The following is a 13,824-nucleotide window of genomic DNA, read 5'->3' on the forward strand; positions in this document are numbered from 1 at the left end:
CTAAGCCTTGCTTTTTTCTTAACATTCATTTGGAGGATTTTCGTATCAGTACCTAGAAAGCTCCTCATCCTCCTGGCTGCGAGGCATTTCCTTAAATTAACGTTCTGTGATTGAATCTGCTCGTGTGTGGACACTTGGGCAGCTCTGTTTGCTGGCCGAGCCTTGCCACAGGGGTAGCAAGGCTCCCCTGAGGGAGGGGAAGGCTGGACCGAGGCTGAGTGCTTGCCTAGCATGCTGGAGGCCCTGGGCTGGATCCCCAGCACTGCAAAAACAGACAAAATGCACAAAATCCCAAACACACATACAAACAAAAGCCAAACAAATGGCCCTTGTGCTTTCCATCTCTAGGCTAACGGGGCAGAAGGACTCCTGTCTCCTTAGACAAGACGATCTCCCTGAGTGGTGGGGCCTCTGGGTCTGTTTCTTGCTGATTGACAGAAGTGCCCTGGCTTCAGCCCCATGTTTTCTCTTCCCCCAGAAAACAAGCACATGACCCTCATCGAGAGCTGCAGCCTGCTGTACACCCTGCGGCTCCACCCGCCGCTGGAGCCTGCTTTCCACCTGGTGCCCCAGAACCTGCTGGTGTCGGGGCTGCAGCAGATCCCTGGCCTCCTCCCCGCTCACAGCGAAACCGGTGAGGCTCCTTTGGTTCTCTCTCTGTGGGTCTGTGGTTCAAGGTTGAACCTCAGAGGACCCGGCCTCCTCCAGGTGGGTGAGTGGCCACAGTCCCACTCTAGTTCAGCACCCAGCCTGGGGAGCAAACAGCAAGGCCATCCGTCCCTGTCCCTTCTGGGGAGTGAGCTGCCATCCTTGTGTCACCTTTGCCTTCTTTTCTGGGAAATACTCTCATAAAACACTCCCTATGACGGTGGCCAGCAAAGCCACTATCGCTGTGTCCCACCCTTGCTGTGCCCTAGTTTTAGGAACTCATTGTCATTATAGCTTCTCAGTTGTGGTAAAATATATATGACGTGCAGCTTGCCACCTGAGCTGTCTTTTGGGGGACTGTCAGGGGTGAGCACCTTCACACCACTGTGTAGCTGCTGCCTCCGCCATTCCAGAATGTTCTCATCTCCAGCTGAAGTTCGAGCCCCTAACCCCGAGCTGCCCACTCTGCCTCCCAGCCCTGAGCTTACAGTGTCCTCCTCAGCCCCTGGTGTGAGTCCTACCTGTGACCTCCCCAAATGGGAGGCCAGACAAGTGGGCCTCGTTGCCCCTGCTTCGAGTGAAGGGTGAAAACCAGTGCCTGGCCCTGCCTGCTGCGCTGTGGCCTGGTCTCGCTGCCCTGGGCATGTCCTGGGCCCTGGCCAGGGGGCCCTGAGCTCTGCTGTGGTGTGTTGTCCTGCTCTGTGCCAATGCTGAGGACCTTGTTGCATGTGGATTTTAGGGTCACTGTGGCGGGCGTCTTGACCTGTGCTCTGGGGGCCGGTGGTGTATCCATCCCTCTGTGACTGTGCACAGGTGTCTGTGGGATTGAGCTAGGACAGGAAGCATCTGCAGGTCCCTGTGGAGTTGCTGCTTCTTGTGGGTGGGGTGGTGACAGAAACTTAGGTGCCCTGAAACACCTGTTTTGTTCTCAGTATCTTGTGGGGAGCTGGGGTACAAAGGGAGCTGGTGGCCAAAATCGGGCTTCTGGATGAAGAAGCAGGAGGTAGCTGAGAAGTCCCCTCAGGGCTGTCCTGAAGCATGGGTGTTCAGCCCAGCCTGGCTTCGCTCTCCTGTGTGGAGCAGCCAGTCTGGCGCTGAGGCACTGATCACCTGCGGGTGGTGCCTGAGGAGCTGCAGAAATGAAGGGCACTTCATGTGTCATTATTAAGTCTAATGAGCAGGGACCCTGAAAGAGGAGCCAGTGCAGCCCTGGGGTGGGTGGGTAGAGAGTGCTGACTCCATGCAGGTGCTCCCGAGCTGAGCCATGGGATGTGGCTCTTGCTGGCTCCCCAGTGACAGTTTTGGAAGAGAAGCCCGGGTGCGCAGCCTCGGCTGGTATGCAGGGTGCCAGGTCGAAAGTGCTAGAGTGCTCACCCAGGTGCCAGCTCTGCCCCGAGTTCTGCCCAGGAGCTTCTGCGCCCTCGTGATTGTCCGCCAGATGATGGTCTGCATCAGGGAGGGCCGTCTGACTGGGCTTTCTTAGTGGCGGTCTTCGTTGCTCACTTGCAGGGGTGGATTTTAGGTTCATTTGTGACAGGCAGCAGTGGGAGGACAGAGGTGAAGTTTCTGTTGTGTCATTGTCAGGCCACACAAGGTCGTGATTCCCAGCGCAGAGAGGTCCCGTGTGTGGCGGTGTCACAGCCGGGATGCTGGTGAGGTTAAGCCAGGGTGGCTCAGGCTCCCTGAGTGAGGACGCTCGCTCACGGAAGTCCAGCTGGGCTTTCCAGAACTAGAACCCAAGGCCATGTGGGGTGCTCAGGGAGGGGGTGGTCCAGTTTTCACGGTGCCCTTAGCTCTGGAGGAAAGAGTGCGCCCCTTAGCAGGGAGGGGCCTGTGATCCCCAAAGTGCCTGAGGACAGCGAGCGCCTGGCCACTTCCAGGAGGTGGGTGGAGAGTGAACAGTGCGTGGGTGGAGTTGTGGGGGCTGGGTCTGGTGACCTCACTGGTGGTCATCCGGGTCGCTGTGTGGCTGGGGCTTGGTGTTCGTTGGGGCCTAAGGGTTTCGGGGGTGGAGCGAGCCTCTGTTGCTGGAGACTTCAGATCCCTGCGGCCCCGCCTGCCCTCCCCAGGCCTTGTTTTCTGTTTTTCCTCTGTAAAATGGGGACAGGACTGTTTGGGGGAGAAAGTGAGATGGACTAGCAAAGTGCCAGCACGCGGAGCTACTGCTCCTGCCTCGGGACCTTCTGTCTCAAGTTCAGCTGAAGCCCACGCTTCCCTCCCTCGGAGTGCATCCTGGAAGCGCTGATCCTTCCCAGTCCTTCACGTACGTGGAGCGAAGGCTCTGCTCCGACCCAGCTGCTTTTCCTCAGTCTCGCTTCCTGAGGCCCAGAGCACCTGGGCGATGGAGCCAGGCTTGGGAGCTGGGCACTTTGCCCCAGAGTCTGCGACACTCATAGGATGCCCAGCCCTGCCCTGGCCTCCCAGCGCCTCCGGACCTGGAAGGCGGGGCTCCTCTGGGTGTCCCGGAGGAAGCTCATCTTCCTCCGAGGGCCTCCTTGCCGCTCTGCAGTCCTGGGTTGCAGTTGTGGTCATGGCCCCTGGGGATGGCCATGGACGTCTGCTTTCTGCCCAGGCCTGGGCTGCTCTGGGATCACTGGGCCCTGCCACTGGTCAGCTGCCCAGTGGCTCCACTCCTTCTGCCGCATTGTTGCCCTGTGGAATAGGCACTGGGCACCAGGGTGGCTCTTCCTGAAAGGTGGTCCTTGTCTTTAGTTGTTGAGGTTTCTTGGGGGAAAAAACCCAGCAGCATGAACTGGTGGTAGGTGAGCCCGGTCCAGCTTCAGACACCACAGGTCTGTTGTCAGGATGGACCACGGCAGTGGAGATGTGTGCCCACCTGGCTGGACGCAGCTGTGTGTGGGCCCCGCCCCCTCTTGGATGTACAGGCCAGTGTTACCAGGCGCTCGCCAGCTCCGCGTCCAACTTCCATTCTCAGTGGCTTCTCGGTCCTCACGGTGGATCCTGTGCTCATGGACTCACCTGCTCACCACAACTGGTTTCCATCCCCGAATCAAGACTCAGCTCTTTCCCGCCACTGGTGGGAGTTTGCGGAGCCATGGGAAGCTAACGAGTCTGCGGCACACGTCCTGGCTGGTGTGGAACAAGGGGACACTCAGCAGAGATGGTGACCAGATGGGGATAGTGGCTGTTATAGGGTGGCCCCTGAGCCCCAGGTGTTCTTTTGCTAAGTATAGTGTGGAATGCACAGCCAGGCTGTTCCGAGGATTTAGGACTGTGCTCTCGTGGCCTATGTGTGCTGCACATCTCTCCTGGGAGCCAAGCGAGGCCTACGTCCCCATCAGAGTTTACGGTGACTCTAGAGCGACTTTGCAGGTAGCGAGACCCACAGGCTGAGGGGGCATGGTCTCCCCCCTTGCTCAGCTGTGGAAACTGAGAGTGGCAGTGCCTGGTCCAGGGCCATGAGCAGAGCTGGGTCCACACCAGGCCTGGCTCCCAGGCCCGCCTGCCTCCAGAGAAGCTCCTCAGCTCTCCTGAGGAGGCGGTGCCTTGGCGACTCTTGGCGGACCTGACTTCTTCCTGCGGACAGGTCCTGCTGTGCGACACCCCGCAGTTGTGGCCGGCCGCTGTGTGCAGGGCAGGAGGTGCAGGGGCGGTCGCTGGCCCTGCTGTGGCTGCAGCCCCTCCATGTGACTCCCTCCTGGCTCCAGGCTACTCAGCTCTCTTGCTATAGCTGGTGTGTCCTCTGTTCTGTCACCAGTGCTGCCAGCAACTGGGTCGTGGCCTTTGGTGCCCCCTTTTCTCTGTCCCTGTTTTGTTCTCCTGCAACCCCACCTGTGCTTAGCTTCTCATCTCCCCGTGCCCCCGAGGAGGCTCGGTCCATGACCCCGGGATCCCCTTGTGTGCACTGCAGCTGGTCATCTTTCACTGTCACACCTGCATTTTGAACATTCAGATGCCTGTGGCCTGGGGTTCTGCACCAGTGTCCAGGAGCAGCATGCCACACCTCGTGAGGGCGAGGAGGACACTGGGTTTCCCCTTCTGTTTCTGTAGAAGTTAAGAAGTCAGTAGAGTCGAGGTCAGCACTGTGTGAGCTGGGCATGTTGTCACTGTCCTTGCCACCTTGTGGGGTGGCAATGCCTTTGCTGCCCAGTGACAGGGAGGTCAAGTTGGAGTGTGCTGGGGGTAGTCCAGCAGACAGTGCCCTGGGGCCTGCGGGAGTTGAGGGTGGGGCGGGGTGTCCTGGAAGTCTCGGCTTTCTGTGGTGGCTGATAGAAGTCCCTGGGTGGGGCGCTGTGGATGGTGCCACCAGTGAAGGCTGAGAGCGGGGGCCTCAGCGTGGGAGGAGGTGCAGGACTTGCAGGTGCACATGGGCGTGACCACCTCCCTTCAGTGGCATCCCGTCAGTGACGTCCACCTGGAGCCCTCACGTCTGCTGACAGGACCCCTAACCCCAGGTCCAGCCTGCTGTGTGGCCAGTGGCCTTGCTGGTCTAGAGCAGAAGGTTCTGGGTGGCCGCTGTCATGCCCTCGTGAGTGAAGCAGCCGTGCTGCTGGTCAGTGTGGTACAGGCCCTCGGGTGGGCGGGCTGAGAGGGCACCCGCGAGCACCCCTGCCCACCATCAAGGTGAACGTGTGCATTACAGTTTCCGTCTGCCTAGTGGGGGGCATCTGCAGACGCCACCAGGGCACAGCGGCCTGTGTGTTCTCATCTTGCTCTTCTCCTGGGCCTGCTCACCTCCTCGGCCTCCTCTCCCCCTCCTCTCCTCCTCTCCTCTGGCTTACTTTGCTGGGATGCTCTCTGCTCACCTGGAGTGGCCTGGGCGCTGGTCACCTTCCCAGGCCCCTGCTGGCCTTGCCATTGACTTCCCAGAAGCAGCACAGGAGCCTTGGATGCTGCGGGGGCCTCCCACCTCCCTCCTGCCTCGCTCCTCCCACCACTGCTTCCTGTCTGGCTGGGTGCAGGGTGGTCCCCAGCTCAGGTTGTCTAGGATGCTCGCTCAGCCACCACGCAGATGGTGGACTTCAGGCCATCTTCCCCATCCCTCAGTGGGCAGTGGAGGGCTGTTGAGCACATTCACATTGTTGTGCAGCCCTCTCTGCCATTTGTCCCTGGGTTCTTGTGGACACAAAGGCAAAGATGAACCTTCTTCCCTGCTCTCCTGCCCTCACTCTGACCGTGTTTTCCTTAGCACCAAGTGTTTACTTAACTTTGGAATTGTCTTTTAAAAACCTAAGACCTAATATGCAAATAATCACAAAAACAGAGGAAGAGTTCGAGGTAGGAGGAGAAGATTGCAGCGGCCGGGAGAGGAAGCCCAGATCTCTGTGTGGGTTGGGAAGCGGCTGCTTCTCCTGGTCCTGCAGCGTGGAGCAGATCCAGCTCCCACTCAGCCGTGCTGTGTGCCCGCTCTGCACTGGGCGTGACCTCAGGGAGAAGGCGGTGCTTCTGGGTCAGAACCAGGGCTTGGTTCTTGTGGTGCCAGCCCCGTCTTGTGTGTCTGCTTGCTGCAAGATGTCAGCACGTGGTCCCATTTCCAGCTGGTTCGGGTAAATGCAGTGGTGTTGGTGTGGCTGAGGAGGCGGCGCTGGGGGAACCCAGCTGAAGGGCAGTGGGCGTGCTTTGCTGTCTGCCCTTGTTCTTTGAGTGGCCCACTTGCAGTTTGCCTCTGGAGGAGGTTTGCTGGAATCTGAGTGGCAAGTGCAGTTTGTGCACCTTAGCTCAGTTGGTGGCCCGGCGTGCTGTGTCCAGGCGACTCCCCTGCCTCCTCCTGGCCTCGAGGTCCCACTGCCTGTGGTCTGAGGCCTGGGGGTCCTCTGCCTGCTATCCCATGCCATCTCTCACGAGCCTCTCACCGCAGGCGACGCCCTCCGGAAGCCTCGGCTCCAGAAGCCCGTCACGTGGCACTTGGACGACTTGTTCCTCACCCTGTGCCCTTCCCTCGGGAGGTTCGAGGAGGAGCTGGCACAGCTCCTCACCTGCGATCACGTCCAGGAGGTACGTCTCACCTGCTGCGAGGAGGGCATCCTGAGGGCTGGGCCAGCTGCCGGAGTCTGGTGCTGCTGGGGTGGACGGTGTGCCCAGGGGATGTGGTCCTGTCTCTCCCAACTTTGTGGCTGAAGAGGGACACTGTTTCTGTCTCTGAGTTGGTGTAAAACAGGTTTCCTGGGACCCATTTCCTCCTCAGACCCCAGAGATCCTCCAGCCCCCCCATCCTGGAAGGTGACAAAGGTGCTGTTGGCAAGAGACACTGACTCTCATCTCAGTAGATGACAAAACACTCCTCACTTAAAGCACAGTATGACCCCAAGTGGACATGGGTGACCCAGGCACTGTGGCTCATTTCAGGAGGTGACTGGAGAGTTGTTGCTAACCCCTAAAGGCGGCTGAGAACGTCTCACCCTTGTCTGACCCTTGGCCCTCTGCCATCCACATGGACACATTCCTAGAAACCTTAACCTGGGAGCCCATGGGAGCACTCCTCTGTCCCCCTCTGTCACTGCATGCCCGGGCAGGGTGCTTCATGCTCCTGGTGGGGGGTCTGCCCACCCATCAGGCAGGGACGTGCATGTGGCCATAGTGAGATACAGCACACGAGCCCCAGCGTGCACGTCTGCTCCCGTGTGCTGCTCAGGCTGCAGCAGGACCCCCACACCAAGGGCCCCTCTTCCCGTCCAGTGATGACAGCTTGCAGGTGGCAAGACCTGAGTGCAAGGACAGCTCAAGCTCTGCCCCCCCCCCACCCCGACCAGCTTCCCTGGGTATTCTCACACAGCTCATTTGTGCACCCGAAGGTCCTCAGAGCCTCTGCAGGTTTGGTGGACTCCTCATTTCTTTCTTTGTCCCGGATGTGTCCGGCCTGGCCTCTGTTTTCCTCTGGACGGCCCAGGAACAGGAGGTGGGCTGCACACGGCTTCCGTGCTGCCCCGGCCTGGTGCCAACTGCTCCGGAGCTGAAGCCACCAGCAGGGAGGAGGGGTGGCCCTCTAAAGGACGGGAGGAGGGGCAGCAGAACTGGACTAGGGAGCTGCTTCTTGGCCTCCTGGGACACCAAGGGTGCTCACTCTTGGCTTTTCCACAAGCAGCTTTGCCACAGATGCCAGGAGACCGAGGGGCATCTCCTTGCATCAGTCAGGCCACAGAGGGTGAGGGGCTTGGCAAATGGAAGAGAGGAGAAAGGAGCCTGGGCTCCTGGTCCAGCCTCCTGCTCCCAGGTCTTCCTGCCACCCGGTGTTTGCATCTTGTCCTGGGTTGTCACTCGAGGTGCCTGGACTAGTGTGGGTTTGCCTCGTTTCACCTTTATTTCCATGAAGCTGCCTTTTCTTTGTGCTGTCTTTGCTGGGCACTGTGCAGGGCTCTTTGTCGGAGCAGCCTGCGCACTGTCTTTGTTGTGTGGTGTTCCTGTGAGTGCCCTGCCACATGTCTGTCCATCAACAGAGTGGCCTTCTTGGCTGCTTCCAAGCCGGGCCGTTAGGACCCTGCTGTGCATGTTCTTGTGCATGGATCCTGGCTCTTGGTGGAATTTTGAGCGGGAGGCAACTCATCCTTGGTTGTGTGCAGGTAGCTGGCAGGTCAGCTGGAGGCTGGCTGCAGTGTCTCTGAGGCCACAGCCTCTGCCCAGAGCCACAGTGTTCTTTAGAAACACAGACAGCCAGTGCCTTTCCTCCTGCTCAGACCTCCTGCTGGCTTCGGCTCCTCACTGCCCTCAGGCTGATGCTGGGCCTTGTATGCCGGACCTGCAGAGTATGGGCTTTCTCTGCCGGCTTCGTGACCTGAGCTGCTCCCTGGACTCACCTGTGGACGTGTGCTGGCCACTGGGCCTTTGGATATGAGGCTCATTTCCTGGGCATTCTTTCTATAGGCCTTCCTTGGCCCCTGTGCAAACCTGTATGGGTCTCCTTCCCCTCAGCTGACCCGCGCCTCTCCAGTGCACCATGCTTCGGGGAGCACTTGGTTTTCTTCTCTGCCCAGGGTTGCCCTCCCTCTGCTCTAGGGAGGATGAGCTGTGGGTGCACCATGCTCTGCCAGGGCACTTGTGGCAGTGCTGGAGTCTCCACTTGTGGGAACAGGTGGTCCTCTCTCTCGGCTCCCACTCTCATGGCCTACGAAGTGAGCAAGTGACTGGTTCCCCGTGAGCAAGCTGGCTTTTTTGCTTCTTCTCTTCTTAGAAACTAGTTCTGCCTAACATGGTCACACATGCAGGCATGGAGCAGAAGCGGGCTGCGCAGCAACCATTTTCTAGGGAGATCCATTCTTTTCTTATTTTTCAGAGTGGGTCGTGTAAAGGCAGAGATGTTTTAAGAGTGCCATGGTTGAATTTTACCGATTCCTAAAAACAACTTTACTGTGTGTTTTTATTTTGTTTATCTTATGTTTGTGTTTTTGTTCCTATCCAACTGGCAGATACTCAGTTGTCTCTGAGGTTTAGTTTCCATTATCCAAAGACTCATAGGCTGAATTTAGGTCCATTCACTTGATTAATGGGTACTGGAAAATTCAGTCGCTTTGCAAAGATTGCATAATTTAATAAGTGCAAGTGGCCTGGAGGAATACCCCTGTTCACTGGTCAGAGCGCCTGTTCATTTTCTGTTAAGATGAAGCACTTTAATATCTGGTGGTCACGTTGGGGCCGACCCCATTGCTGTTGGTTCGTGACTTCCTGCCTTGGTGTACGTCATCCTCTTCCTGCCCTTTCTTCCCAGAGCCTCAAGTCTCTGGGGGCACAGAGTTGAAACTGGGTGTGTTCTGCTTGTGGGCACCTCTCTATCATGTGTCCCCTTGTCTCAGGAGAGTGAGCTTCCGGACCTCTGGGACCTGTCTGTGGAGGGAGCCGAGGTCCATGAGGAGGAGGCTGCCCGTCTGGGAAAGCTGAGCTCTGGAAAGCTAGAGTAGCCTGGCCACCAGGCACCGCAGGGCATGCTGCTTGGAAAGGACGGTGGTGTCGCAAGGCCAGCCTCACCTTAGAGGTGCTGTGGCCAGCAGTCACGGTGGGGTGAAGTACCTGACCTTTGCTTGGACTCACCTGCTTGCCTGCCTGCCGGGGCTCCTCTGGCCACCCCTCTTTCTGGCTGTGTAGGACTCATTCCATGTCCCTGTGCCTCTTGCAGGGGGGTGGCCTGCTGGATGGCGGGGCCCTGGAGATCCTGGAGCGGCGCCTGCATGTGGGTGTGCACAACGGCCTGGGCTTTGTGCGGAGGCCGCAGGTGGTTGTGCTGGTGCCCGAGATGGATGTGGCCATGACGCGTTCGGCCAGCTTCAGCAGGAGAGTGAGCTCCTCCTCCAGGACCAGGTATTCTCCCTGGGGCCCAAGGTGCGTGGGGACGCAAGCTGTGGAGCAGGCTGGTGTGGAGTCACCACTGGGGCTTTTCCCTGTCACCTTTCTTCCACTTGCTCAGTTATGCCCCTATGAGCAAATTAGTGCGCTTGGAAAAAGCCCGTTCCTGTGTTCGACACTTTAGAGTTTGCATTTTGGACACTTCCTGCTGTGGCAGCTGAGGGTCCGGGGAGCCCTTGGCATGCTGAATCCAGATGTGTCCGGGATTAGTTTCCCAAATGATGCAGCAGTTGCTTCCCAATCCCCTGTCCCTCTGTCACCACAGGGGTCTCCTGATGCAGCAGGGGCTGCTGTCCTCCACAGCAGTCAGTCTCAGAATGGGACCCTCCTCCACGTGGTGCTTCTGGGGACTTGGCTGCAGGGTGCGCTGGCGGTCTGGAGAGGTGCTGCTTGTGGCACTTGGGAGAAGGAAGCACTGGCTGGGGACTGCCTGGGGCCAAGCACATGCAGGATAGCTCTGCACAAGTGCCCAGGCCGTGTCGGCAGCGCTCCCGCGCCCCTGGTCCCTGGGTAGGGATAGGCACAGGGGGTGCGTGAGAGACACTCTAACATGTCCCTGTGTTTTGTTTTTGCCCCAGCTCTGGAAACCAGGCTCTGGTTTTGAGAAGCCGCCTGCGACTGCCTGAGATGGTGCAGCACCCGGCCTTCGCCGTGGTCTTCCAGCTGGAGTATGTGTTCAGCAGCCCCGTGGTGGCGGACGGCAACGTGAGCATCGCCCTCTGTGCTCAGGCCTCATTGGGTGACAGTGTTTCCCCCTCAGAGCTGGTTGTGAGCAGCAGTAGGGCAGCAAGTGTGGCTCATGTCTCGAGAGCCTCTTCCTGTGCCAGCCATCTGTCCCTGGCAGGAGCAGGTTCTGTTGGGGACAGTGGTGCCCAGTTCAGTATGCTTCATGTGTCGAGATAGCATTAATCACAATCACAGAAGTGATGATCATTTTGAAAGACGAGGCCATTTGGTGTGCTTTTCATAGGATCTTAAGCATAGTACAGCTTGAATCTGAGCAGGTGATAAAGTTCTTACAGTCAAACTTGAGTGTATCTGCATCACAACCAGGAGACGGAGTTCACAGGTGCAGGTGAGGAACTGTGTGCACGGACATCTCTTCAGCGTTGGTGTAGATTTAGTTTTCTGTTTGAGAAAGCCATTTTAGCAAGTTGCTGGGCCCGCCCACCGTGGCTTTCACATGTCGCTGTCCAGCTCTCCTTGAAGAGGCCTGGCGACAGTGCTGGCTGGGCCTCGTGGGCCGGCGGTGGTTCACGGTGTCCTTTTGTTGCCGACCTCCTCTAGCAGCGCGCTGACCTGCACGTCCCCTACCCCAGCCTGTGCTTCAGAGCCCCGTCAGGGGGAAATTCCAGCCCGCCAGGCATTGGAGCCAATCTGAGGTCCTAGCTGCTTTGATGAACCTGACGTTCCCATTTCTGTTTTATTAATTATCAGCAATCTCAGCTAAATTTCAGCTGTGTGCAGATACCCTGGCATGGGTGGGCCTCTCCGGTGGGCCTGGCTCCTTGAGGGCTGGGGCTTCAGGGCTGAAAAGCCAGCAGGGAGACCGGGCCGTACGTTGCACCCTGGGCTCTGTGGGTGACTTGGGTGCTGCTGCACCCAAGTGGGTGGGAGTGGTGCGGGCCAGCAGGGCAGCAATGTGGGTCTGTCACCCTGGTGGGGCTCCCTGTTGCTCTGCACTCTCCCCGGGGCAGTCTGTATGCTGAACTGAGGCGTCTCGTGCAATGCCTGGTCTAGTGCTCAGCCAGTGCACATGGCGCCAGCTCCGCTGCTGCCCGCAGGGCTCTCGGGGTGGTGGTAGCTCATCCCTTCTTTTCAGCATCCGTTTGTGTGAGGGTGGGAACATGATTGGCTAGCCAGGTGGCCTGCTCGGCAGGTTCAGCCGTGGCCCTGGGGGGGCGTGTCCTGCTGCAGTCCACTCCTGCTTCTCCGAGTTCTTTAGGGAGCACTGCCTCCAGCTGGGACGAGGCCTTTTCAAATATTTATGCATCCAGGCTGCAGATTCCCATGTTTCCGTCTTCCTTTTCTTCTCTCTCTCTCTCTCTGTCTCTCTCAGCAGTGCTGGGGTTGAACCCTCATTTATGCTAGGCAAGTGCTCTACCACTGACCTATATCCCAGGCCCCTTTTCTTTGCTTTTTAAAGTCTTTATAAAATGGACAATTCAAGCACCAGCAAAAGCAGGGTGGGTGGTAAATGGACGGTGGTCACGATCGGGTCCTTGCTGGGCCTCCCAGGCTGAGTCACTCTGAGGCAGATCTGGGCACAGTGTCATTTCACTGGTGAAGATTTTGCCAATATGTTTTTATAAGTGCTTTTTTATTATGGAAAATGTTAAACAGGTAGAGAGAAGCATTAGATGACGCCAGGTCCTGTCACTGGGCTGGGGTTTGTCCGCCGATGGTGTCCAGTCTCGTCTTGGCCCTTTCTCCAGGTTGTTTGAGAGCTTGCTGTGACCCTATGGCATCTCGTCCGTAGATGGCCACTGGGTGTCTCCAGAGGGGGGTGGGTCTCTGCAGTCTGGTGCAAGTGGCCACACTCAAAGGGAAGTGAGTTTCTCAGTGCCATCAGATGTCCAGCCGTCCTAGGTGAACGTTTCCAGGTCCTCTGCTTCACTGGGAGCGGAGGGACCGCATGCTTTCCTCTGGAGCTGGTCCTGAGCAGCATCTCCCTGCACAGGCAGACCCTGGTGTGGCGCGCTCACCAGTTGCCTTTCCTCTTCCTAACCTTGGAGAACAAGTGCTCAGACTTCTGCGATGCTTCAGTTTACCAGGTGCTGCAGCCACAAACCCCAAGGCCCTTCATGGATGCCTCATCTTTAAATGGTACCATCTGGGCAGGTGGCCTTCTGGCCAGAAGAACAGTTCCAGTTCATGTCCAGTCACCTGAATCTGAGTGACATGTTTGGGCCCTGAATGTTTTGTTATCACTAAAAAGAAACTAGCTGCACCAGGCCCCGGCTCCGTCCCCAGGACAGCAAGACCATGACAACCACAGACTAGCTCCAGCACCCGGCGTCGCACTAGCTGCCTGGCCATTGCGGCCTGTGGTTAGCCACAGCAGCAGGGGCCTCTTCATTGTGGTTTGTCTTGGGTCAGCTGTGGACGGTTGGAGAAGCAGCCCCCCATGCAGCCACATCCTTGCCAGGGTGGCTGGAGCCCATGTGCCTCCTCGGGTGGAGGCCCAGCCCTGCAGGGTGGACTTCAGAGTGTGCAACTGGACGTGGTGCCACCTCCCTCCAGCACGGTTGTGGAGGGCTGTACCTTTGTCCTAGGACCACAGCTCCCCGGGCAGCAGCCCTGCCCCATCACTAGGCCGTGAAGATCTTGCTGGTCTACCTTGGTTCATCCTCTTTGAGCAGAACGGATTGGCTCTTGAGTTTGGGGCTCACCACATGCAGGTGCCTGGGGGTGCCCGGGCAGCGCCAGCGTGGCCCTTGGGCACTCCGTGTTGGGGCTCAGGTGTCAAGGGCTCATTCTAAAATCATTGAATCTGAATTTCTTCAAACTGAAAAATACGCCTGTTATAGGATTTTCTTGAGACCTTTAAAAATTATCCTACCCCTGTCCCGTAGTGCATGCCCCGGTGAGGTCACCACGCAACGATGCCTTATGCAGGGGTGGTGCTCAGCATGGGGGGATGCCTTCTGTGGAGGGGATCCTTCTGTAGAGGTGATCCTTATGTACAGGTGATTCCTGTGTGGAGGGGATCCCTATGTACAGGTGGTCCTAATGTATAGGTGATCCCCATGTGGAGGGGATCCCTGTGTGGAGGTGAGCCTTATGTGGGGGTGACCCCTCAGGTGAGGTGATGCCTGACCTAGGGGACGAAGCCCGGCACAGGGAGCCATGGCTTGTGTAGGGGCAGTGTCTCTGGGAAATGGT

General features: G+C 58.1%; 1 protein-coding gene across 1 annotated transcript in view; it reads left to right on the forward strand.

Annotated features, from left to right (window-relative positions):
- The window catches only part of Nphp4 (nephrocystin 4), a 98,982-nt gene that overhangs the window by 15,271 nt on the left and 69,887 nt on the right, over positions 1 to 13,824 (forward strand). The window contains exons 6-9 of the mRNA XM_076863423.2: positions 479 to 634; positions 6,467 to 6,603; positions 9,713 to 9,894; positions 10,518 to 10,644. Coding sequence (XP_076719538.2) covers positions 479 to 634; positions 6,467 to 6,603; positions 9,713 to 9,894; positions 10,518 to 10,644 — 602 coding nt within the window. The remainder of the gene's footprint in view (positions 1 to 478; positions 635 to 6,466; positions 6,604 to 9,712; positions 9,895 to 10,517; positions 10,645 to 13,824) is intronic.

Source organism: Callospermophilus lateralis, chromosome 7 (assembly GCF_048772815.1).
Source record: "Callospermophilus lateralis isolate mCalLat2 chromosome 7, mCalLat2.hap1, whole genome shotgun sequence".
Lineage (NCBI taxonomy): Eukaryota > Metazoa > Chordata > Mammalia > Rodentia > Sciuridae > Callospermophilus > Callospermophilus lateralis.